Source organism: Vicugna pacos, chromosome 15, assembly GCF_048564905.1.
Source record: "Vicugna pacos chromosome 15, VicPac4, whole genome shotgun sequence".
Taxonomy (NCBI): Eukaryota; Metazoa; Chordata; class Mammalia; order Artiodactyla; family Camelidae; genus Vicugna; species Vicugna pacos.
In genome coordinates this window covers 48,208,775-48,232,607 of record NC_133001.1, presented here as the reverse complement: position 1 = coordinate 48,232,607, position 23,833 = coordinate 48,208,775, and the positions used below count along the sequence as shown (strand labels likewise).

Sequence of the window (23,833 nt, the reverse complement as noted above, 5' to 3'; positions counted from 1 at the left end):
GTTTTGGTACTTACCTTGATGAGCACTAAAACATTTTATGAGCAATTTAAATTTTGTATCAGGACACACAAAAAAATCTATTTTTCTGTTTTGAGTTGATGCCAGCAACAAAAAAATCAATTGACATTAATTGCAGTTGTGAACGTTCATACGTATTTTGGATGTAACTTTGGGCAAGTTACTGAATTTCTTAGCCTGTTTCCTCCTCTGAAAAATAAGACCTTCATCACGTCAGTGCTGCACGTTTGCTGACACACAGAGCTGGGATGACCTGCTGGGCTCTGATTCGTGCTGTTAAATGCATATTCATAGGTCATAACTGCTGCTTTGGGGGGCTTCTTTGTAGGTTTCTTCTTTTTATCATGTTTTTTGCTATGTGGATGTGTCCTTCTATCTTCTTGTGATTTTAACAAGTAAAATTACAGTTTTTAATCTTATCAATTGCTTTGTTTTTTCAGAAAAAGGGGGTTTTAATTATATTTTTCATCTTTCTTTCCTAAAGAATGAAATGGTGTTTTTGAAGTCCCTTTAACATTAGAGGTGAAATTCTACAAGCCTCAGTCTCTCTCAGTCTCCCTTCTCTCTCACCAAACACCATGTTTAACTGGAATCCCTTTTCCATCACTTAGTGTTACATTTTTGAGGAATGTAAGAAACACCACAACGTGCATTTCTTTAGCAGCTGTTAAAATTACACACTTAGCTCATGTCCCAGCAGTTTCGTTAACCAGGCTCTTGGAACATTATTTACCATATGTTTGTCAATAATTAGTTTTTTTAAGATAACAATCTGTTTACTCAAACACATTTAATAAGCGTGCTGTACGTGAACGTTCCACTTCACAGCTGCGGGCAGACACGTACCTCCCGTTTACTCCACACAAGTTTCTAGTCAGAGAAGATCACATTGGCCAAATTGGAATCATGCTACTTACTTGGATGGAACCAAAGAGGCGGCAGTTCTCAGGACTCCTCCATCTGTGCTGTGCGTGTGCTGTTAGGTGTTCTGAAACACGCTCACGTTTCGCCTTAAATTTGCCAGGGAGTGTTTTTCTGTTATAACTTCATTAAGTGCAGTGTGCGTGCAAAAAGAGCAGGAGACCCACAAAGCTTAAAAAACTGGTTTTAAGACTAGTACAGAAACTCTGAATATACTTTAAAACCATTGAATTGTACACTTTGTATATCAATGAAGCTGTTTTCTTATGGCACAGAAAGAAAAAAAAAAGAGAAAGGAAGCATTAATGTCGTTACAGTATATGTAACTGTTGTAATTTCAAATTATTACTTATTATACACTTGTTCTTATCACCCAATTGATACATTTTTCTGTCTGTGAAAAGTATTTGGGTCTCGGCTAAAATGGGCTTCAAAATGTAGAATTTTTTTTTCATTTCCATGGCTTTTCACTTAGCTGAGGCATTTTCAAGAACAAATTAAAGTTGTTAAGCAAGATTTAATTATGTGAAACTTAGAGTTAAATGTTGAAGGGGGACTAGACTCGGCAGAGATGAAGATACTGAGATGAGTAGCAGTGTAAATGCTGAACTGATTTGGGCCGGGTGGCAAGGTTAAACTATATCATCCCCATCGAGAAAGACTAAGACTGGAAAAACAGCAGAAGGCTGAGACCATGTATATACAGCGTTGGGAGGGTCGAGAGGCCAGTGAGAGATGGAAAAACCAGGAAAAACCTAGAAAAGGGCAAACAGATAAGAACTAAAAGCTGACCTGGAAATTTCATTTGCCATCTACTGTAGTTCGGTATCATAAAGAAAGTCCACATGCTGACTCAGTTCCAGAGTTCAGAAAAAAAAAAAAAAAAAGCTCCATGCTTCAGAGCTAAAAGTCATTTTCTAAGCTCAAAAGTAATTTATATCCATTTATTCTCTCTTACCTTACTTTATAAGAGACAAACCTTGTAACAAACCACAATTTTTTGCCCTGTTTGCAGAGAGAAAAACTGGAAAGCACGATAGTTTGGGCACTTTTCTAGCAGAAGAGTTCTACAAATACTGAAATGTGGGAAATAGGAACACTAGCAAACAGCAAGTAATGTCTTTTTTAAAAGGCACATAGCAAAGGTATTATTAACCAACCAGAAGTTTAGAATCCGAATGTGTAACGGCTAAAGTTTTGAAGAAAAATGAGGACAACATTACACTTTATTTATTTCCAGGAACTTGAGAAGCACCTGGGCTCCAAATCATAAGTGCTAGTTCTTGCCCTTCAGTGTCTTTGTTTTTCTAATGAAGAAACATTGAATAATAAAATCCCACAAATCAACATTTTTAACAAGGTTTTTTTTTTTTTTCATTCTACATCTGATCCCAATCAAGAGTAAAGAACAGAGAATATGAGCCAAGAGGAAATAAAGTTATTGAAGCATTTTTTAAGGATTTGATTTTCTGGGTAGATTGGCTTAAGCTCTCCCAAAGTCTACAGACTTTGCTTTAATTTTTTTTTTTAAAGTTTTCTTAAGAAGGATTTTTCTACATTTTAATGCAGCTTTATAAATTCTTTAAAAGACATTTCCAACACATAGAGAGATAAGTCATCTGGAAAATGTGAATCATTCCAGAAATACAGAGACTTTTAGTTTCCTTTCAAACTTGACTTCCTTTTAATATTCATTCACCTGCAGCCCAAATTCTCCATGCATTTTGCCAGATATTAGTTATGAACTACAAACGAGGCAATTACTTCCTCTGCTTTATGAGGTCACTTAAACTCAGAACAAAAACAAAAACATGGTGATTGCACCTGGGGCTACAGTGGTTACTCTGAGCCCTCCTCTGGAGACACTGGGTAAACACGCTCTTTTCTCCTAATGAGGGCAATTTCCACCCCAGAACAGTTTTTCCACCGCAATTATACACCAGTTTGGGAGATCCCAAGATGTAGGATCTGTATCTTATCAAGCCAAACATCAACAATAAAAACACATACACACAAAAAAATTCTAGATGAGACACGGCCGGCTCTGGCTTCTTTTCCCTTCAAATTCTTCCCAGTTCTTCAAAGCTTCATCACAGCCTTATCATTCGTTGGCAGCATCCAAATAAAACAGATTTTTTTAAGCCTTATATTTACTAAGTGCTTTTTGTTAGTTCCTAACCTCACTAAGCAGCCCCATCCCACTTGCAACATATTATAGAGCGTTTGACCGGTGCTTGGCTTACAGGGAGTAATCAGTAAATGCTGAGGATAGCAGTTGTTATTGTCAGTATCCAGAAAACAGAAAACTATGTTCCACATTTAAACCTTAACCTACCCTATCAGTGGTTACTAGAGAAAAGCAACTGGAAGTTGAATTCTTTCTAACTGCTCTCAAGTAAGACATATATTTATTTTTAAGACCAAATGTTACATCTCTCTAGCTTAGCTATACAAAATAGCTTTGCTCTACAAAACAGCTTTGCTCTCAAAGTGGATGCCATGGGGAGAAAATGGGCAGGGGACTATTGCAGATTAAAAGAACTCCAAGAGACTTAATAAAGTGCCTAGGGATGGTATGGCTCAAGTGGTAGAGTGCATGCTGAGCATGCACAGGGTTCTGGGTTCAATCCCCAGTACTACCTCCAAAAATAAATAACTAGGTAAACCTAATTACCTCCCCCACTCCAAACAAAAACAAAATGCCATGTAACTTGACTGTCTCCAGATCCAGGAATAAAAATCTACACAAGACATTTTGGAAACAATTGGGGTATTTGAATATGGGTGGGGTATGGTGATATTACAGAATTACTAATTTTACTAGATATTATAATGGTGTGGCTATAAAGAAGGCTGTCTCTATCCTTAGAAAATGCAGGCTGAAATATTTAGGTGTAAAGTATTGTGATATCTGCAACTTACTTCCAAACGGTTCAGCAAAAAGTTATATATTCAAATTTAGAGAAAAAGCAAATATGATACAATGTTAACAACTGATGAATCTAAGTGTGTTTTTAAGTGTTTACTGTATTATACTTCCAATTTTCTGTAGAGGTAAAAATATTTAAATAAAAAGTTGGGAATAAAAAATAGCAAAAAATAGTTATACTGAAGAGACCACCACACATTTCTTTAAATATTTTACCGTAATAATATACAATTATACATTGTTATTACTCGTTTACACTTTATAAAAAGCATACCTGCTTAACAGTTACTCAACTTGAAGTAACTACCTTACGTACATTATTTAACTTTCAGTGCTGATGCAGGAATGTCTTTATCTTAAATATAAATCAAAATAGCTTAACACCAATGTGAAATTACAGACAATGAGATGCCAGGTGTAGGGATCATGAATTATTAGTCCAATTAAGTTAAAATTTTTTCAATAATTTTTCAATAATTTCTTCTTTGCTTTTCTTCTTTGTCTAGAATAGTCTGTTTTAAGCTCAAAACAGCATCTTGAAATCCAGGATTTAAGTCTAATACTTTCTTGAAATCTTCCAAAGCATCATCAAAGTATCCTGTACCAGAACCCAAAAAATGGAAAAGAGAAAAAAACCTGAGTATTTCTATATATTATTCACAGCAAAGTTTGGATACACATACTTCTGCTTTTATATTCACAGGCCTTCAACCACTCTTAGTAAATGAATTTTTCTTCTTAATAAGGATATAAGAATGTGTGGATCAAAATAATTTCACATACTCTTACAGAATTAAAATTAGTTATAGGTTTACATCCTGGGATTTAACAGGTAAATACCTTAAGTCATCACAAAATTTCAACAAAATTGTATCACCTATTTGGTATAACTACAGTAAAATTAAGAAACAGGAAAGCAATATTCTTTTTAACACTTTAAATGAGAAACAGCCCCAACTGTCCCTTTAATCCGAGGATCTAAAAATCCCTTGGCTTTATATTGCCTCCTGTGCCTTCGAAGATTTTAACTCAGAAAAGTTTCACAGGGGATCATGGGCATTACCCTCATGTTGCAGCTGGGAATACACAGACACAAAGCAATGGGGTCATTCTCACTCCCGCGCCAATTCCCACCCCAGTGCTCCGCTGTGGTCTGTAACATCTATCCAACGCCTAAAACACATTCAGGTACGCTTCCTTTGTTCCAGGCTCTAAACCTGAATTTCACATAACTTTCACACTCAGTGATTACTACATTAGTTTTACAACATTTGAGAGTTCTCAATTCACAGAATATAGTCAAGGACAAAAGGGGGAAAAAATTTCTTACCCAGCCTATACAAGATCAACCCTCTGTTGTAATACGGAACTTCAAAACTGGGTTGGACGTCTATGGCAGATGTGTAGTCATCCATGGCTTCATAAAAATCAACCCTCAAGTACTTGATTTGCCCCCTGTTGTTATATGCAGTAGCCAAATCCTCAGGGCGGCATTTGCTTTAAACAAAAAGTTCACATTAAAAACGTGTTACCACATTCCTCGTTTCCACTTTCATTCTCTTTGGGGTCTTGTCAAACTTCATAGCCTATAAACATGCAGATCTACACTAAAAAACCAAGCGGAAGAAACAAGGTGCAAAGAAATAAAGCAGTGGAATCAATTTTTGTTTAATTCCGCAATCTGCTTTTGCAGGGTTACAGCACCACCACGTTAATCTGAAAAGCACACTCATTTTATCATGATTTCAAAGCCCTTGTTCATTGTCAACTTGTTTTGCAGAATGCAGTATTAAAATGATCGTTTATTTTCTAAGCACATGCCAGTGGGGCAAAGAAGACAAATCAGAATTAAACAGAGCAAGGAGGGAAAGCCAGCCCACAGTTCAAGTCTGTCTCAAGATGAATCGTCAATTTTATTCTCAAATTTTTAAGTGAAAACAATGAGATTTGAAGTCATTTCTACCAGGGAAGAAACGGAGGTTAACTGTAGGTGAAAACGCAACACGCCAATCCCCAGGGAGTGCCCTCCCTCCAGCCTTAACAAGTATCCTCCCCAAGGCCAGACTGGCTTCCTGCTGTAGAGTATCAAGGCTCCGGTCCACTCTGGGGGTCCTGTGTGTAGAACCGGCTCTCCATCTGAGGGCTGCAGAGGCTGCCCACGGAGCTTTGGGTGAGCAACTTTCCTGGGAGGAGTCAGACACCCAGGCAGCTCTGACCAGCCACCAGCTCAACAGGACACGGACACACACACACACACTCCCACACACACCAGCCAACCCCTGCTGGACAAATCATCTGCACAAAGAACATCAATGGTCTCTGCTCCATGCCAGAGATGGTTCTGTTTTCTTTTCTTTTTTTTCCAAAGGGATTCTCAAATTTGAACCAAACAGAGAAGATGCAGGCTAAGCTTCTCTGTCATTCTTTGTTATGCTCCAGAGCACGAAGTCTAGTTCTTAGAAAATATTTGTGACAGCCATCAGTGTTATTAAATGTTACTCCTATTAACTTCTTGATCCTTGGGCTCTCAGACAGAGACTTGTTACTATTGCTGCCAGAAGAGGAACTCACAGCCTAGGGGTCTCCTTCAAACCTAATTTTCCAAACAATGGAGAGGAACCACTGCAACTTCAGAGAATTTCTCTTTCTGTGTGCTAGGACTGGGAGAGGGGGTACATGGACACTTCTGGATGCCACTAGCACCACCGTTAAAACCTAAAAATCAAGAAGAGACACTCCATCATCTATCTCTGCTATGATATTAGCTGAACTGCTGCCCAATAAAGAGTCTTTAAGAAAAATGCAGCCTCGGGACCTAATAAGGTTTTAGCCATTAAATTTCTAAGCTTCAAAACTTTGTTATAAGTATCTTATTATCAGAGGATCATCGAATGTTTGATTGGGAATTAGATCTCATTATAACAAATTCTAAAAGCCTACTCTCCTTATGGAAATTGTTTCATAGTTTAAAGATGTGGGCTAAGAGTTAAAGCGTAATTTTTTAATTCTGAAATTTTTGCAACGTTATATTTATTTTCATGGAATGTAACCAAGTTAACTGATCCAAGCATAGATTTTTTTTTTGCACTTGCTAATTTTTAGCAAAGAAGAAAATATTTGGAAATTAGGTTTATGGCTAAGACTGCAATTTTGGATATTAAAAGAAAATGTTATAGACCATTCAGAGCAGCAGGCATGCAAAGATTCCAGACACTGTTTCAAAATAATTCAATGACCCATTATTTTAAAAATAAACTTAAACTCTAAAAGATATATGTAAGGAAGAAAGTTGAAATAACAGAATTCAGTTTAAATCCATGAGCTCCTACAAGAATTTCAGAACTGTAAGAAAATTAGAAGGTTCATACAGCCATGCTGAGCAACCTTCTACTAAACCACAGCAGATTTTCTTTCCTACGCTGTTAAGGAGCAGGAATTATATTTGGCAAGCAACAAATTTGTGATTTTAGGCTGAGATGTACAAAGGAAGAAGACTAGATGGGATCACCCTGCCTCCCTCCCAAAAAAAAAAAACAAAAAAAAAAAGGCTAGATGGCATAAATAGATCTGTTGGTGATAAACACTTTTTGAAACTTGCTAGATAAGTCTAAAAATTACAACAAACTAGCAAATTTAACAAAAAAGAGGCAGACTCAACAAAAATAAAAAACAAACTAGTGGTTACCAGTAGGGAGAGGGAAGGAGGGAGGGACAGTACAGAGGTAGAGGGTAAAGAAGTACAAAATATTAGGTATAAAATAAGCTACAAGGATATACTGTACAACATGGGGAAGATAGTCAATATTTTATAATAACTATAAATGGAGTATAACCTTTAAAAATTGTGAATCACTATATTGTACACCTGTAACATATAATATACGTGCAACTATACATCAATAAAAAATTTTACAAATTTTTAAAAACCTACTAGATAAATCTATTCTCAGAGCTTGAAACAAGGATAGAAAACTGCATTTTCTATGTTTCCTAACGTTTGGAGGGTTGGTGGTATCACCTGATTGCTTGTTCCAAAATTTCTATTAACTATTATTCTGGTATATTGCTGAAATGAGAAAGCCATTTAGTTTTTCTGATTTAATTACAACTGAGTTTAACAAACAGGAGAAGAATCTCAAGTTTCATACAAATAAAACAAGCTGGCATCCTGCCAAGAAAAAGCAAGTCCTTGACAGGAGGGGAGGCAGGTAAACAACTCAAAATTGTCACCAAAAAACAGCTGGTCATTCAACTGTTTTCTGTTCTTTATCTTCTCATCCTGGACCACTCAACATCACCAAGAACAAAGTCAAAACTTCGAGTACAACAAATGGTACACATTCGGACGTAAGTCAAAGATGCTTTGGCAGAGCAGGTATTAATTAGTAGGTGAGGTTGCTAACGCCAGGAAAAGACATTACACACTCTCTGATGGAAGTACACACTACCACCTTTAATAGTATTTTCACCTTAATTCTGGATCTGAATTGGATCAAACTTCAAGGTTTAACTACCAAAGCACAAGCAATGTAGAAGATATTAAAAATCAGGGGGATGAATTCAACAAATCAAAATATGGGAAACTCTCAGGACACATGACTCGGTTGCCTCACCAAATAAACTGCAAGGGAAAAAAAAATGGAGGGCCTTACATATATTGAGCCTTGATGTGCATCCCGACTTGAACCAACTGCTAAAAACAAACCAAACAAAACAACCATTATTGATCAATCAGAAAATTCCAAAACTGGATATTTGACATTAGGAATTATGTGATAATGATATTGTGGTTAGGTCTTTTTAAGAATCCTTAGTATCTAAAAATGGATTCTGAAACATCCATGGGATAAATACTACGATGCCCTGGATGAACTGATGATGCTTAAGCCCAGGGATGGTTACCTGGAGGTTCATTCTATTATTTCCATATATTTAAGTTTCTTTTCACAAGTGAAAAAGAAAACACCTGCTGTGACGCTGTGGCTGTAGCTATGGTAGCACTCGCCTGCCCTCACCAGGTCCTGGCTACCTCTCCTCTTAAAATGACAAAGAAAAGTCCTATGGGCTCTAAGGCTCTGGATCACAGTAACATGGAAGAGAGACACTCGAAGTGAAAGGCAGCGGGGGCCGCGGTGTCCTGACACCGCAGGACCGCCCCTTCGCTGTCTTTCTGGAAAGTCAAATATCTGGCCGCTAGGTCCCCGCCGCCGGTGAGTTCACGCGGCCGAGAAACTGGACTGAACAAGTCCTGCCTCCCACCTTGCGGAGACCCCGCTGTCCCCAGTTCTCGCGATAGTTACCTCCCGGGCGCCGCTCCCACGGAGGCTGCACAGGCGCACTGGTGAATGTAAGCGGAGTACAGCTCCTCGGCCTCCGCGTATTCTCCCTTCTCGAAATGAGCCTGGGCAATGGCTAGGGTTGCGTGGCTTTCTTGTCCTTGCTGCCCCTCCATAGCGTTCGGAGGCCTTGCTTTCCGTGTAGAAACGGGGTTGATCTCTGAGCGATTAGAGGCGGGACCACAAAGCCACTTCCGCACTCCGGAATTTAACTTGACGGCAAAACCTCGGCGCTAGCAAAGGGGGAAGTTTGTGTTTTCTGAGGACCCGTCGTCTCGCGAGGTCAGCGACAGTGCCGGCGGAGAACTCCGGCGCTCACGGAAAGCTTGGGCAGACAGATCCTTGTGAAATGGAGTTCTCGTTACTGCTGGTCTCGCCTGGCTCGTTTCCAGAAAAGCAGTAGATCGATACTCCCACACTGGTTACCAGGTCCGCGGTCGGATGTTGCAAGGAGCTTGCCCTTTGTTACACGAATGGCGGGGGTGCGGCGGCTGACTCCGGGAAGCGGAAAGGCCTTGGTTTGCTTTATGAACGGCTAAATGCCCCCTGGATTTATTGTAGCTCTTTTCCGATTCCTGCGTCCACTCCCTAGAGGCTGGCTTCAGTAGGCTGTAGGTTACACTGAGACACTTTGTGTCGAAATCTCGTGAGCTTAGTTGTCCTGTGGTCCTGAGTCTTATTTCAAACTACCATTAACTCCAAGATTCTAGACTGCAAACTTCTCAACCTTTTCGAACCTCTAGAATAGTGTAAGGATCAACTGAATAGTATTTTGTGTTGATAGTCAGTGGGTGACAATGTTAGTTTACTTCCCTGGCCCTTTATACCAAAGGGAAACCCATGCGGTTAATTTATTAAGTACAATATGTTTAATTCAAGTAGAAATTATGTAAAATGAACAATCCAGAGAGATAAAAAACAATTCCATTTAAAATAGCATCAAAAAGAATAAAATACTTAGGAAATAACTTAACCAAGGAGGTGAAAGGCTTGTATAATGAAAACTACAAAACACTGATGAAAGAAATTAAAGCCACAGACATCCCATGTTATGCTAAAGCAATCAACAAATTCAGTGAAATCCCTATCAAAATCTCAATGATGTTTTTACAGAAATATAAAAATTCTCCCTAAAAAAAAAAACTTCCTAAAAGTCATAGGAATTACAAAGGATCCCAAATAGCCAAAGTAATCTTGAAAAAGAACAAAGTTGGAGGACTCACACTTCCTGATTCAAAACTTACTAAAGCTACAGAAATCAAAACAGTGTGGTATTGGCATAAGGGCAGTATTTTCGATAAATGGTGCTGGGAAAACTATATCTACATGCAAAAGAATGAAGTTGGGGCTAAATACCATATTTTAAAAATTAGCTCAAAATTAATTAAAGACCTAAATGTAAGAGCTAAAAATAAAATATTCTTAGAAGAAAACATAAATCAAAAGCTTCATGACATTGGATTTGGCAGTGATTTCCTGGATATGACACCAAAGGGACAGGCAACATAAGAAAAAAATTGACAACTTTATGAAAATTAAAACTTTTGTGCATCAAAAGACTATCAACAGAGTAAATAACCCACAAAATGAAAGAATATACCTGCAAATCATATATCTGATAAGGAGAGGGCCCTGCCCTGCAACTGAAGTGCTGGGGCTGCCTCTCCCCAACTCTCTGGCCCATTTTCCACAAAGTCCACCTGCACTTGGTGCTTTGCCTGCGGGGTGGCATCATCAAGACTTCCCTCAGCCAGCTCACCTAGAAATACAACTACAAGATGATCTACCCAAAGTGTCATGCTCACCGACAGCCCCACGCTGTATCTGCCTCAAGAAGTATGGCCACAACAACCTGTGCTCCACAAACAAAATCAAGTAAGACTCCTCCGCAGACTCCTCCTTCCCCTGCAGGTCAGCCTCCTGCCTGAGCTTCATGGCTGTAACGTTTCCCTGTTGTTGACTGGGGCAGGAAAAGTAATTAATTTAAAATTTTTTAAATTATGTGTAAACACACACACACACACAAAATACATATATATTTCCAGAATATACAGAGAATTCTAAAAGTCAGATTTTCCAGAACAAGTGTAATACTTTACATTTCCACCAGCAATGTACGAGGATCTCAATTGCTCCATATCTTTATCATTTATTTGTCAGTTTCAATTCTAGCTTTTATAGTGGGTGTGTAGATGTATCTCATTTTTGTCTAAATTCCTCTCAATTTTACTAACTAGAAATTTAAACCATGCCAAATAAGAAATGAGTAGTAAAACAGTAACTCTCAGCCTCTTAACATCTACTTTTTCTTTTCATTTTAGAGAAATCTCTTAAAAACAAAGAGCTCTTATTATGAAGAAAACTTGCAGAATGACAATTTCTTCAGTTTCACTTCAGTTTTCTCCTAAATTCAAAATATAAATTGTCTTATATTTTTAAAAATGTTACTAAGGTTGTTTTTCTCATCTATACTCTATTTTAAAACTTTCTACCATGAACATGCATTACTTTTATGCTCAAAACAGTAAGTGTTAAATTTCTTTAAAAAAAAAAGTTGAGAAAATAATAAGAATGGACAGTAGGGGGTAACAGAATATTGGTATTTTCACTTTAGAAACAGTAGCACTATTTTGGAGCTATAATATCATCAAATTAAGTAAGCACTTTTGATCTTCCATTAAAAGTCTGCTAATAGTTTTTCCTCCATTTCTGAAGGAGAAACTATGTGACCTCTAAGGAGTAATTCACTGCAACCTCGAGTCATCAGACATTTGACTAGCTTTTTATAAGCTGTTGTTTTCCTGTTGGTAGCAAAAGTGATACTGCACATCTGTTATACCTCCTGTCCCTCTCTTCCTTTACCCATTCTGAAACCCAACACCTTCCTACCCAACCCCCACACAAATATTTAAATCAAAACAAAACAAATACCATGTTATCAGAAGTTACAGATAAAGGAAACAGGAAATTTTTTACTTCAAGTCTTTTTTTTTTCACTTGATTTCATGTAAAACCTAAGATCTCATATATTCATATAAAATAAAATTAGCATGTGTGCATGACAGCAGGTCAACAATGCTATGCTGCTTGTTAGCACACTGCTTATTTGTATAGCTGTATCAGTCAGTCCCATCATCTCAATACTTTGGCCTAGCACGCTGTCTTGAAACTTGACATAACTGAGGCCAAATTTTGTGATAAAGAACAACTCAGCATTACTTAAAGGGAGTCAGTCCATGTTTATTACAAGAAGAGAACAACCTTCATTGTACTATCTTGAACATACTGTTTCTGTCTAACCAAATTCTCTCCAAGTATTTGTTACATATAGACAATTTTGCTTCTGTTTGCCCCTTTCATCAGGGGAGGGTTTGTGGGTGTTGTAATCCTGAAATTTCCTTCATGTTGAATAAAACCAATTGGGTCAATTCATACTGTGGATCCTTCTCCAGCACCATTTTCAAGCAGGACAAAGCCCGTCCCCAAGACATTATGGCAGATCACTAAAATGTCCACAGATCTAAATCTCAAACAGTCCTAAGCTTTTATAGTAGTAGAGAAGATATGTCTGTATGTATATGTATGTGTACAAGCATATATACATACACACATATACATATGTGATAATTAGGCCTACAAGGCATGAGAGGTTGTTTTTTAGAGATTTTTGTTCTTGGATTAAACTGAACAAGAAGTAATGGCAACAACTCGAGATCTTTCTGAAATAATTAGTTGGAGGAAAAATTCTAGGGCTCAAGAAGCAAAGAATTAGTGGCAAATGAGAAGGCTCCAAAAGAAAGTTCCCAAAAGATATGCCAGGAAAAACTTGAGGAGTCAACCGCTGACTGTGGAACTGAGGCATCTGGGAGTGTAACCAACAAGTCACAGTGCGGGCTAGAGGAATGGCAATCTAACTTTGAGTTCTCAGCTGATTCCTGGGATGGGAAAGGGAAAGGGAAGGAAGAAATATTAAGGCATTAGACCACGGACCAAGAATCACAACACCGAACATGCAGTCCTGCAGGAATTCTTAAGCCTACATCCCTGAAAATTTCTCTTTTACCAATGAAGCAGAGAATAGTTTAATTCATGAAAACAGAGTCTTGTGGCAAGAAGGAACTGAGTTCAGCAGGAGATATATTCCCTAGGGCTGATCTCATTGTTAGATTTGGGGGAATATTCTATTCTGTCATAGGAGAAAACCAATTAGATTAAATTCATTGTGTTAAACTTACATAAGTTGGTAACTTATGAGATTCATTAGACATAGTAAATAGAGTGTATGTATGTGACTCTGCCTAGTATTTGATGAGGCACTAAAAATACAAAAGGCAACCAAGGCACTAAGTATTCATGACACACTAGGTATACATGAGACATACAAAGTGCTCCATGTGTGTGAGGTCTTGATTCATTTGCCCATTGGTGACACTTCTGGCCTGTCCTCTGCCCAAGAAATAAAACAGAATCCATGACTGCTCAGCGGGCTCACTGGCACCTACAGTTGTGACCTGGTGAAACTGCCTCTTCTATAGAGCAAGTGTGCCTCACTGGCCTCAAGCACATTCCATTTGATTGGGGCCCCTCGCTCAAATCTCAACTCGGGGAAGCTGTCAAGGCAGAGTAGGAGCCAGGACGTAAGAACAGTACATAACTCAGGAATCAGGAACCGTAATCTTTCTACCTGACTGGCATCCTACACTAATAGTGTTAATCTGTCCCATCACTTTCTCCCTGTTCTTCGCTGTGTATTTCAAGCTGATTCAATAAAGCATGTGATTTGAGCATCTCATGTGGTTTGTAACCTTTTCTGTTCCATGACTTCTGGAATGGCTTGCCTGGTAGTGCATTTGGAGGCTATCATTAAATCAAGGTAAATTCCCACAAGGCCCGTGAATGCAGTCAAGACTTCTAAGACTTCTGGCCTCCTTTTACTTAGGCACAGGAGCCCACTATCCATCATGAACTCATCTGGGTTCTAAACCTCTTCTTGTAGCTCACTATTCTCAGTCTGCAACAGGCTTAACTTGTCTCTACAGAACCAAAAACATATCACATTGAGAGAACTAACCTAAGCACTGAAGCTGCAATAACAATGTTGCATATTTTTCTGTATTGCCTCTAATAAAATCAGCCCAACTTCAGCATATAATCTTGATAAAAGAGTGCTAACGTCTGGTCTGCAGCCACAAAATGAGAGGATGTAAATTCATGAGAAATAAATGGAGAACATTATTAGTTATATAAAACAGGTGAGAAATTACCTGTTACTGATTACAATTTTTTCTTTTTAATTTAAATGACAGTGACTCAAAACATGCATAGTGAGAATCACTCCCCATAGTCCAAGAGTTGTTTAAATGAAAGGTCCAGCTTAGCAACAATGTTTCAAATGAATCTATAACTATAAACTGGATATCTTTGTATAAATTTATATCATTCTAAACAGAGCCAAGTGTTTGAAGATATGAAGATTACATGCCAAATGCCATCTCTTAGATGAAACTAAAAGGGTAGATAAAAAAGGAAAATCTATATAAAAACTAAGCTATTACAAATAATTCAAATTGTAAAAAGTCTTAAAATGCCTTCTCCTCACTGCTAAAAATAAAATAGAGAAGACATTCAATAAACTTATTTAATTAAATGCAGCTACAGATAGTGCTCTTTTCAGTATTACAGCTGTTAAACCTCCTTCTCTTACAGGTTATGTCAATTCCCTAAATTCAACTTTGCCCCATTCCCATGATTCCCTCCTCCCCTGCACCAAGCTTTTTAATGAATTAGTAACCCTGACACTGTGAGGAAAAAAATTTCTTGTTTGGAATATTTCCATAGTATCATATAAACAACCACAAGATAGATAAACAGACAGACAATACGATGGATTTCCATACACTTTCTATGAAAATTAGCATCATTATTTAAGTTATATTTTTACACAAAATTATACATAATTTATATATGTGTGTATATATCATGTATGTTATCTACTGAATTTTTTATAAAATACAACTATGAAATAATAATGCTGATTTTCATATAAGATGTTCAGAATCAACTTTATTACAAAAAACACTCCAATTATCCATAGTTTGTCACTCCTTCATCCCACTGGACTATGACATAAGGGGCAGAAGTTGCAGTTACTGATTTCCTGAGCCAGAACACAGTGCTTGCACACGCTGCACATCCAGAATTGATACTCAGTGATTGGGCTTCCTGTGGCAACACACGTTGGCAGTTTCCCTTCCCCTCTGTAAAAATAAGAGGAAAAACAATTATACTTTAAAACTTCTAATTACTTAAAACTTTATTTATTACACTTAAAAAAACGGAAGAATGAAAAACATTTCAAGGTAAATTTCAAATAAAAACTTCTTACAATGAGAAAATAAAGCATTAATACACTTTCAAGAGTAAATAAAGTAGGGTATACTGTTAAGGTAGAGTACTTCAAAATTTAGTGCTTCAATTATTGCGTGACACTATTTAGGTATAAAAATCCAAGCTTCTAATAAGGTAGACTGACATCTACTAATTACAGTTTGCCTACCCTTCAAGAAGGCTGTCCAGTTCAGGTTTTCTGTTATCTTTTGGAGTATGTTTGGTGAAGATTTCTAGAGCAAGATCTTCATATTGCTGTTTCTGTTCTGAATTGAGGGTCTCTAAAGATTCAAGTTTAATAAAAGCTTTTGAACAGGTACCAAAAGCTCTACTGGCACATGCACAGAGGGCCAACAGAGAGTAGATCTCAACGGCAGGGATAATGTCTTCATAGTCTCTCAGATGAAGAGCTAGGAAAGAGAAGACAATTTGGATTTTTAAAAGCAATCATGATATCATGAACACGCATGGGAAAGAATCTATGTTAAGCTGTTTCAGTTTAACCTACATGAACTTAAGCAAACTTAAAGAAAACAATGGTGACTGAAGAACCAGTAGGAGGATGGAGGCTACATGATCTCCACATTCTGCAAACCCAACTAACAACTCAGGGCCTATGAAAATAACCGCCACCAAATGATGCACATGGTTGTGCCACTTAGAAATATACACACAGACTCAAAAAAAAAAAGGTGTCAAAACACACATCTTTTGTTCCATATAAGTGTGTCAGATATTTCTGTGGATTCTCAAAATAATATCCTGTTTCTTTTTGCTAAAAAAGCAAAGTATGAAATCATATGTTTTCTCTTTGTGTTTCTTTGAACAGATTATTGCTTTTCTGTTTGTCTTATTGAAAAATAGAACTTGGAGAAAAAAGAATGAAAATGAGACTCTAAGTTGTTAGTTCAGACGATTTATTTTGACAGCTACCGTGTCTTATTTTCAGTATTTCTACACTGCAGATATAATCTCTTTCTTTAAAATGCACTAGAGAATTAATAACAGATTAGCAACCAAATTGTATCTTTTTATTCTCTAGACCTGGCAATCTCAAAAATATCTTGTTAGAGTATAATACTGGAAACTTCATAAAACAATTCAAAGCAACATATTCATGTACTTTACAATAGATTCTTATACACTGGTGTTGGGGTCAAGTGTTTACAACAAAGCTCATTGGAAGAAATTTATAAAAAGGAAATTCACTGAATTAAAATAAAGAATATCCTCTAATTTCATAGGTTCATAGGCAATAATTTACAGTGTGATATTATTTTAAGTAAAACTGTATACAATTTTATAGGTGTGGAGAAATGTCTAAAAGGAGGTTCACTCAAATGTTAACAATGCTTATCCTGGAGTTTTAAGATTATTTTATAAGTTATTAGATTATTTTACTCTTGTCTTTGCATTTTTTCATATTTTAGTTGAAACTGTTACGTAAGTATCATTTTTATTTAAAAAGTTAAATGCTATAGAAATCTATCTACTAATATGGAAGTACTTGACAACAGATCATTGTCTTGAAAAGTCACACAAGTATGGTCTGTTATACTCCCAGCATTGTAAAAAAGAAATTATTTTTAAATATATATATACTTATTTTATTTTTATTTACATATATTTATTTTATATAATATACATTGATTCTTATATTATATTATATATTAAATATGTAAAGATTTATATTATATATATATACATATATATATATATATATACACACACACAAACACACACAAGGATGTGGACTGGGCTATTAAGTGTTTAACTTTGCATAAATAAAATAGTGATAGTGAATGCTTTATAAATGTTCTTTTTCCTTACCTCAAACTTCTGCTTATTCTATTAACCATGTATATATTGCTTTCCATGCATTAAAAAATAAAAAGAACTTCAAAAAGAAAATGTACAAAACAAATCATAGACAGCAAATCTTGAACATATGAAAATAAATCCAGACAAAAAGTGTTACTGAAATTAATATAGGGGCAAATTGAAGGAGCTGGCCCTTCATACTCAATTTATAATTTTTTAGGCATGTTACATAGACTAGGTTAACAGGCCCACCTGTCTTCAGTGCACTGTCAGCACTGCCCTCGTAGAGCTGCTTCTGTGCCAAGATGAAGAAGTGGTAAGCCTCAGCCCCCCTCCACGCATTATCTGTGAAACGACTAGTTGTGGACAGAGCTTCTTCTTCCAGCAAACCAGCCAAAGCAGAAGTGGCCTAGAAGTAAAGCAGACCCACATTTTCTGTCAGCACCACCATAACAATGGTCTTCCAATGAAGATGACTTCTGAAATTGTTATACATTAAAATATCTAAATTTGCAGATTTTATCATTACAAAACTCATTCCAGACTTAGTTTCTCCATTATAATTCATATTTTGTTAAACAGGTATGATTAAATTTTGTCTTCAGTTTTATTGAGGTATAATTGATTTTAAAAATTATGAGATTTTTAAAGTGTACATCATGCTGATTTGATGTATGTATACATCGTGAGAAGGCTCTCCCCATGGTATGATCAAATTTTAAAATAGAATTAACTAGCCTTTAAGTTAATGTAAGGTTCAATCACACATTAAAAGAATGTACATATTCTAGGAAAACTTTTAAAACTCATTGTTAGAAAGGATTTTCCAAGTAAGGAATTTAAACAAAGATTACAGATTAATTAGTCTTGTAAAAAAAAATAATTTGCAATATTTGCAAGTTGCAATGTCTAAATTTGAGTACCAATTCCAAATCAGTCATTCATTTTCCTCATACCATCTAAGAAAATAAATGCAAACAAACAAGTTAAATGTCCTGTCCATAAAGAGAATTTTGGTAGTTCTTTTTTCCTTAAACACTTCAGATGATTTAATGTTACTAAATAATCTACCTTACCTCTGAGTTCTTTCCTTTAACTTTTCCTCGTTGGGCATTTTTCATTTGTTCATGGTACTGCTCTATAAGTAAAGCTGATAGTACATAGAGCTTCTTAACACGTAATGGTTTAGTTCTTTTCTTTGCCTCTTCATCTGCAATCTTTAAACATTTAAAGAGTTATGGAAGGTATTTCTTAAACTATATTTGTACACTTATCATTTCTGAAATATGATTCTCTAGCAAAAAGGAGGAAAGTCAGTATGATGGGATATAAATACCACTCATTTACAATAAATATTTTAAAACTCATTTCTTGAGGGTATAGCTCAGTGGTAGAGCATGTGCTTAAGCATGGGTGAGGTCCTGAGTTCAATCCCCAGTATCTCCATTAAAAAATTTTTTTTCTTTTCCTTAGTACTGATAAGTATTTAGTTTTTTCCTTGGTGTTTAGCTATTGGAGTTAGAGCTCATAACCATCTTAGAAAGTAATAGATGCTGCTAAAAAACTAAATCAGAATGAAGAAAACTTTCATGGAATGGGTAATATTTTCCATAACAAGGAGATTTTTAGAGTAATGTTCCAAGCACCCAGAAATAAGATGGCTTTAACATGGTACATCCTTCAGAAATTTAAGTTTAGTTAAATGATTAGGAGGGAACATTTTCCTTTTTCATTAAATCAAATGGGAAAAGAACAGAAAAGAATGTAAAATTTGTATACATTAACACTGTACCGGTCATCTTCCCTCCAAATGCACACTATTAAAAATGTAAAGTCTTTAAAACTTGAACATTTAAAAGGACCCAAAATTCTACTGTCAGGGGTATTTAATTTCCACTTAAGGGAATTTGTACTTTATGGTCCCTGAAAAGTCTATAATTCTTTGTTAACTTTGATATTAAGTAAATATACAATTGCTTAGGTATCATTAAAGTGCTAAAATAAATAAATAGCCTTTTTAGTAAAAGGTAATAATACTAAGATAACATATAGTTACAATAGCAATGGAATGAGAGGGATTTTGCTGTAACAAATATTTGTTTCCAAAGAAAATGGAAAAGGTACTCTTCAGTATAGAAAAAAAATTGGTAACTAGAAGAAACCAAATACTCAGAAAGATTATTACATTACCTTAAACATCAGTTTAGCAGCATCATAAAAGTAACTGGCTTTCCGGTAGAGTTCTATGGCATCAAAAATTTTATTCTTTTCCAATAAATGAGATGCATACCTCGCTATCAGGGAACCAATTTCTTTCATACTATGACTTTTAGCCAATTCAACAGCTTTGTTCCACTGGAGAAAAATATATATAACATACAGTTACCCAAGCATTTACAGTCAGATATGTCTTAAAATACACACAATAAAGCTTTAAGTTTATAGGAATACATAAGACTATATCAAAATGTAAAAACTGGTATCTGTTTTTAAAAATCACTTAAAATCAGAGCAACTATAAATGTTATGACTCAAACATGTGTCAAAATAATCCAATGACCTAAGATATGCTTACGAAGTATATCTGAAAAAGAAAACTTCTAAGTTTATAATCACATTAATCTTATAATTCTCATTCTCTATTTGTTTATAGTAATATAAAATATGCAACTTCAGTTAAGATTTAACATTTGAAGTTATTTTTATAAAGCAAATGAAGCTTTATAAAATACTTTAAAAAAATACTTAAAAGAATACACTGATAGTCAATAGTTTCAATAATTCTGTACTTTAATTTTAGTTAAATTCCAGCTCTTAAAAATATCAAATGTATGGTTTCTATATAGGGAAAGGAAAATAGATTTGCCAAAATAAATATTGATAAAGCAATTCAATTCCTTCCTCTTGCAATGACCGTTAACTGTTCCTCTTTTGGAAACAAAACCCAATCCTAATAAAATGCAGAAAATTATGAAATTACTTCCAGACAAAAATTTGCCAGACTAAAAACAGTTTTGTTCATGTTCCCATATTGAATTAGTTACAAGTGGGTCACCCTTAATGGTAGCACTTCAAGAGGTAAGTGCACATTCCAACATTTTCTTAGTCCTCAACTAAGTAAGAGACAATCTGACTCCTTTCACAAAATCCACCTCAAGCTCTCCAACCCTTACACTGGCAACAGTCTTTAAATACACTGGCAACAGTCTTTAAAGCATCACTACGGTGACTTTGATTTTAGTTCCTTACTTGGTTGAGATGTACACAGGTATCCACTGCTGCCTTTGGTTGATTACATTTCAAAAACGCAGTCACTGCTTGTTCACACATTCCAACTCTCACAAACATTTGTGCTATTTCCTGTGGACAAAACAATACTATCAGATTTCACAGAACAAGGAAATCACTTATATTTTAATTTACAAAACTCCATAGGGACATGAATATTAACTTCACTGGTGGCTACCAATTCTCCTTTTAAACGGACACAGAGGTAGAGGCTACAAACCATAAAGGATGCTAAGGCATCATGTTCTGTAAAATCAGTGACTCACACCGAGGATCTGGTTTTTAACCAGGTTCTAATGATATTGCACTTGTATCTTCTCTCAGTTCAGTAGCTATTTTACAGAAATGCCAAGCTCCAAAACAAACCCCACACTAGTGGGTAAAAAACACCTTTAAGGCAATTGATGTTACACTCAATGTTACTCATTAAAGGCTTAAGGAAAACCTCACACTCACAGAGCTCTCAAATACCTCTATAAAAAATGCCCCAGACAAGTTGACCACTCATCAGTTCAGGAAGCTAGACCGAAAACAGAAGAGGGAGAACCACAACAAAACCCAGTCATACCCAGTGGGCTGTACTCGACATTTTCAGAATATCAGGTTTTTTTCCTTTCTTATTATCTAATTGGTTAGAGTTTTTCTCTCTGCATCCCCACTCCTAAAAGATTTTGGGAAATATCATAAAAGTACATTTTGTACCCAACTATCTTTTTTAAAGTGACGGTTATATTTTTCTGATTATAAAGTAATTCTTACGGTAAAAAAAATTAGAAAATATGAAAAAGTAAAGCTACTCATAATTCTTATTACCCATAAGAAACCTCTCTCCATATTCTGATGGAATGTCCTAACATCTGTGTCCTATGACTCTATGTGTATGTGTGTGTATGTATGTTTCATAATCATAGTATATACAGTTTTGTATACTGTATTCCCCACTTAAATATTTTGTTCATTTTCCCAATTATTAAAAAATCCTTCAAAACTTGATTTAAAATTTGCAGTTTAAATTAAAATATACTTTCTGAAAACGAATATATGTATGTATATGCAAGACTGAGACATTGTGCTGTACACCAGAGACTGACACATTGTAACTGTACTTCAATTTTAAAAATTAAACTATACTTTAATTATTTAATTATTATTATTATTATAGCTATAATTAGTATTTAATCAATAATATTACTATTCTGGATACCCTACAGCAACATTTTTTCCTGCACCATCAGACACACCTAACAGATGACAGTAATATCAGATTCACTGTCCCTATATCCAGGGTTATGTTATAAGTAATTTCAGTTTCTTTCCTACTTAAGCAAACACATAAGATTGAGAATAAGGGTATGTGAAAATGCCATTATTACAGGGAGAATTGCTCCAATTCACAATAAAGAAAAAAACCTGAATTATCAGAATTCTTTACTCATCTATTAATAGACAAAATATTGTGGGAGAACCTACAACTGATATATGTCCAGACCCTGTAGTTGAGAGCTCTTACCTCTCTAGGTATCATATAGCTCAGTGATTTATATTTCAGATAAAACAAATAAAATACAAGCTCATTTACATTATTCAACAATTAATTTAACGAGGCTTAAAAAAAGAAAATAGAACAAAATTACAGAGAAATCTGCTTTCAGTTTCTCTTTTTTTTAAAAATTAAACCCTTTATTGTTAATGTAACCTAATAAAAGTCAAGCTATCTTTTTAAACTTTTCTCATAGGAAATTTCAAACATACATACACACATATCACTCCTCAGACCCACCTCAGATTATTCTGAAGTGAAATTCTGACAACATATCATTTCATCTGTATTTCACATTTTCAGCTAACTCTTTAAAACAATTTTACAAAACTGACAACCCTACGCAAGACTATGATCATGTTAAAATAGTAGGAATATGACTGACATTTTTCTCTCCATTTTCAAACATACTGACAAATTTTTTTTAATAACTAAAGCATCATTCTATGTCTAAGAAACTGTAAAGCTGTAGTAATTTTTAATTTTATGTATTACAGAGGACATTTCCTGACTATAACATAAAAACCTTATAAAGTAACCTAACGGCTCCAAAAACTAAAATTTTTAATACCTACTGGAAGCAACTTGTGGTTTTCTGGAAGTGAATTGGCAAGATTCTCCAATCCTTCATAATCTTCTAACATATAATAACATTCAGCTAAGCGCTCCTGGTTCCGGCCTTGTACATAATACTGTACAGCATTCAACCTAGGGAAAGAAAAAAAAACTTTTAAAACTAATGAAACTAGTATGAATTTCCTGATAAATAAGCACTTTCACAAAAATGTTCTTTCATTAGGATTCCAGTACTAGTATTACTCTAGTCATCATCTTCATTACAGAATGTCTTTGAATATTCTTAAGAAATACTGTTTTAATCTGATATACTGTTGTATTTCCTAACACTGACATAAATAAATAAGCATACTGATCAAAATGATAACTTAAGAACAAAGCCAATGATTTCTGGGAAAAAATCTGTAATAACAAAACAAGCAAATATAAACTATATCCTCAAACAGCAGAAAGTTATCTGGAACTAAAATGTAAGTTTTGTGAGTTTTGAAACTCCGAAGGCTTATGATGCTTACATGACAGCTTGAAGGAGCTCTTGCTCCTCAACGTGAATCTAGAACTACATGAATTTAGGCCCCAGGAGGATGGCCTTCATTTGCCTAGCATTATGTCATAGGGAAGTACTCAGGCAGCTACAATTTTAAGTGCTGGGTGAATGGATGAGGGGGTCCAGATAGGTTACCTACCACTTTTGTCGATCAGCAAAGTAGTCTCCGATGGCGTTGTGGGCTTGTTCAAGGAGACTGTCATCTGCATCACCAGATCCAGTTTTCAGGAGTTGGAGTACTCTAAACCAATCTCCCAATTTCTGCCGGAGGCCAATAGCAAGATCTCTACAAAAAAATGACATTCATTCATTCACTCATTCAACAAATATTTATCAAGTGCTTATTCCATGCTAGGTTCAATTCTAGGGCACTGAGAATACACAGCAATGAATGGACAGATGAGGTAACTCTACAAACATTTTAAAATTTAGCCCCATCAGGTAAAAGGCAATAGGGAGAACCTGGAATA

The 23,833-nt window shown here is 35.6% G+C and overlaps 2 protein-coding genes across 3 annotated transcripts in view; both read right to left on the bottom strand.

Moving 5' to 3' along the window:
* Positions 1 to 1,869: 1,869 nt before the first annotated feature.
* TTC32 (tetratricopeptide repeat domain 32) lies at positions 1,870 to 9,487 on the bottom strand. The gene is made up of 3 exons (XM_006197134.4): positions 9,169 to 9,487; positions 5,199 to 5,365; positions 1,870 to 4,466 (listed from the first exon to the last, which is right to left on the bottom strand). Exons 1-3 carry the CDS (start codon positions 9,318 to 9,320, stop codon positions 4,339 to 4,341), a joined length of 447 nt encoding a protein of 148 aa, XP_006197196.1. The 5' UTR covers positions 9,321 to 9,487; the 3' UTR covers positions 1,870 to 4,338.
* Positions 9,488 to 12,423: 2,936 nt separating this feature from the next.
* Positions 12,424 to 23,833, bottom strand: part of WDR35 (WD repeat domain 35) — a 51,024-nt gene continuing 39,614 nt past the window's right edge. For both annotated transcript variants that reach the window (XM_006197135.4, XM_072938165.1), the window contains 8 exons: positions 23,503 to 23,649; positions 22,816 to 22,948; positions 20,662 to 20,772; positions 19,603 to 19,767; positions 18,489 to 18,629; positions 17,665 to 17,821; positions 15,761 to 16,001; positions 12,424 to 15,461 (listed from right to left, as the gene is read on the bottom strand). In XM_006197135.4, coding sequence (XP_006197197.1) covers positions 15,311 to 15,461; positions 15,761 to 16,001; positions 17,665 to 17,821; positions 18,489 to 18,629; positions 19,603 to 19,767; positions 20,662 to 20,772; positions 22,816 to 22,948; positions 23,503 to 23,649 — 1,246 coding nt within the window. In that variant the 3' untranslated portion in view covers positions 12,424 to 15,310. The remainder of the gene's footprint in view (positions 15,462 to 15,760; positions 16,002 to 17,664; positions 17,822 to 18,488; positions 18,630 to 19,602; positions 19,768 to 20,661; positions 20,773 to 22,815; positions 22,949 to 23,502; positions 23,650 to 23,833) is intronic.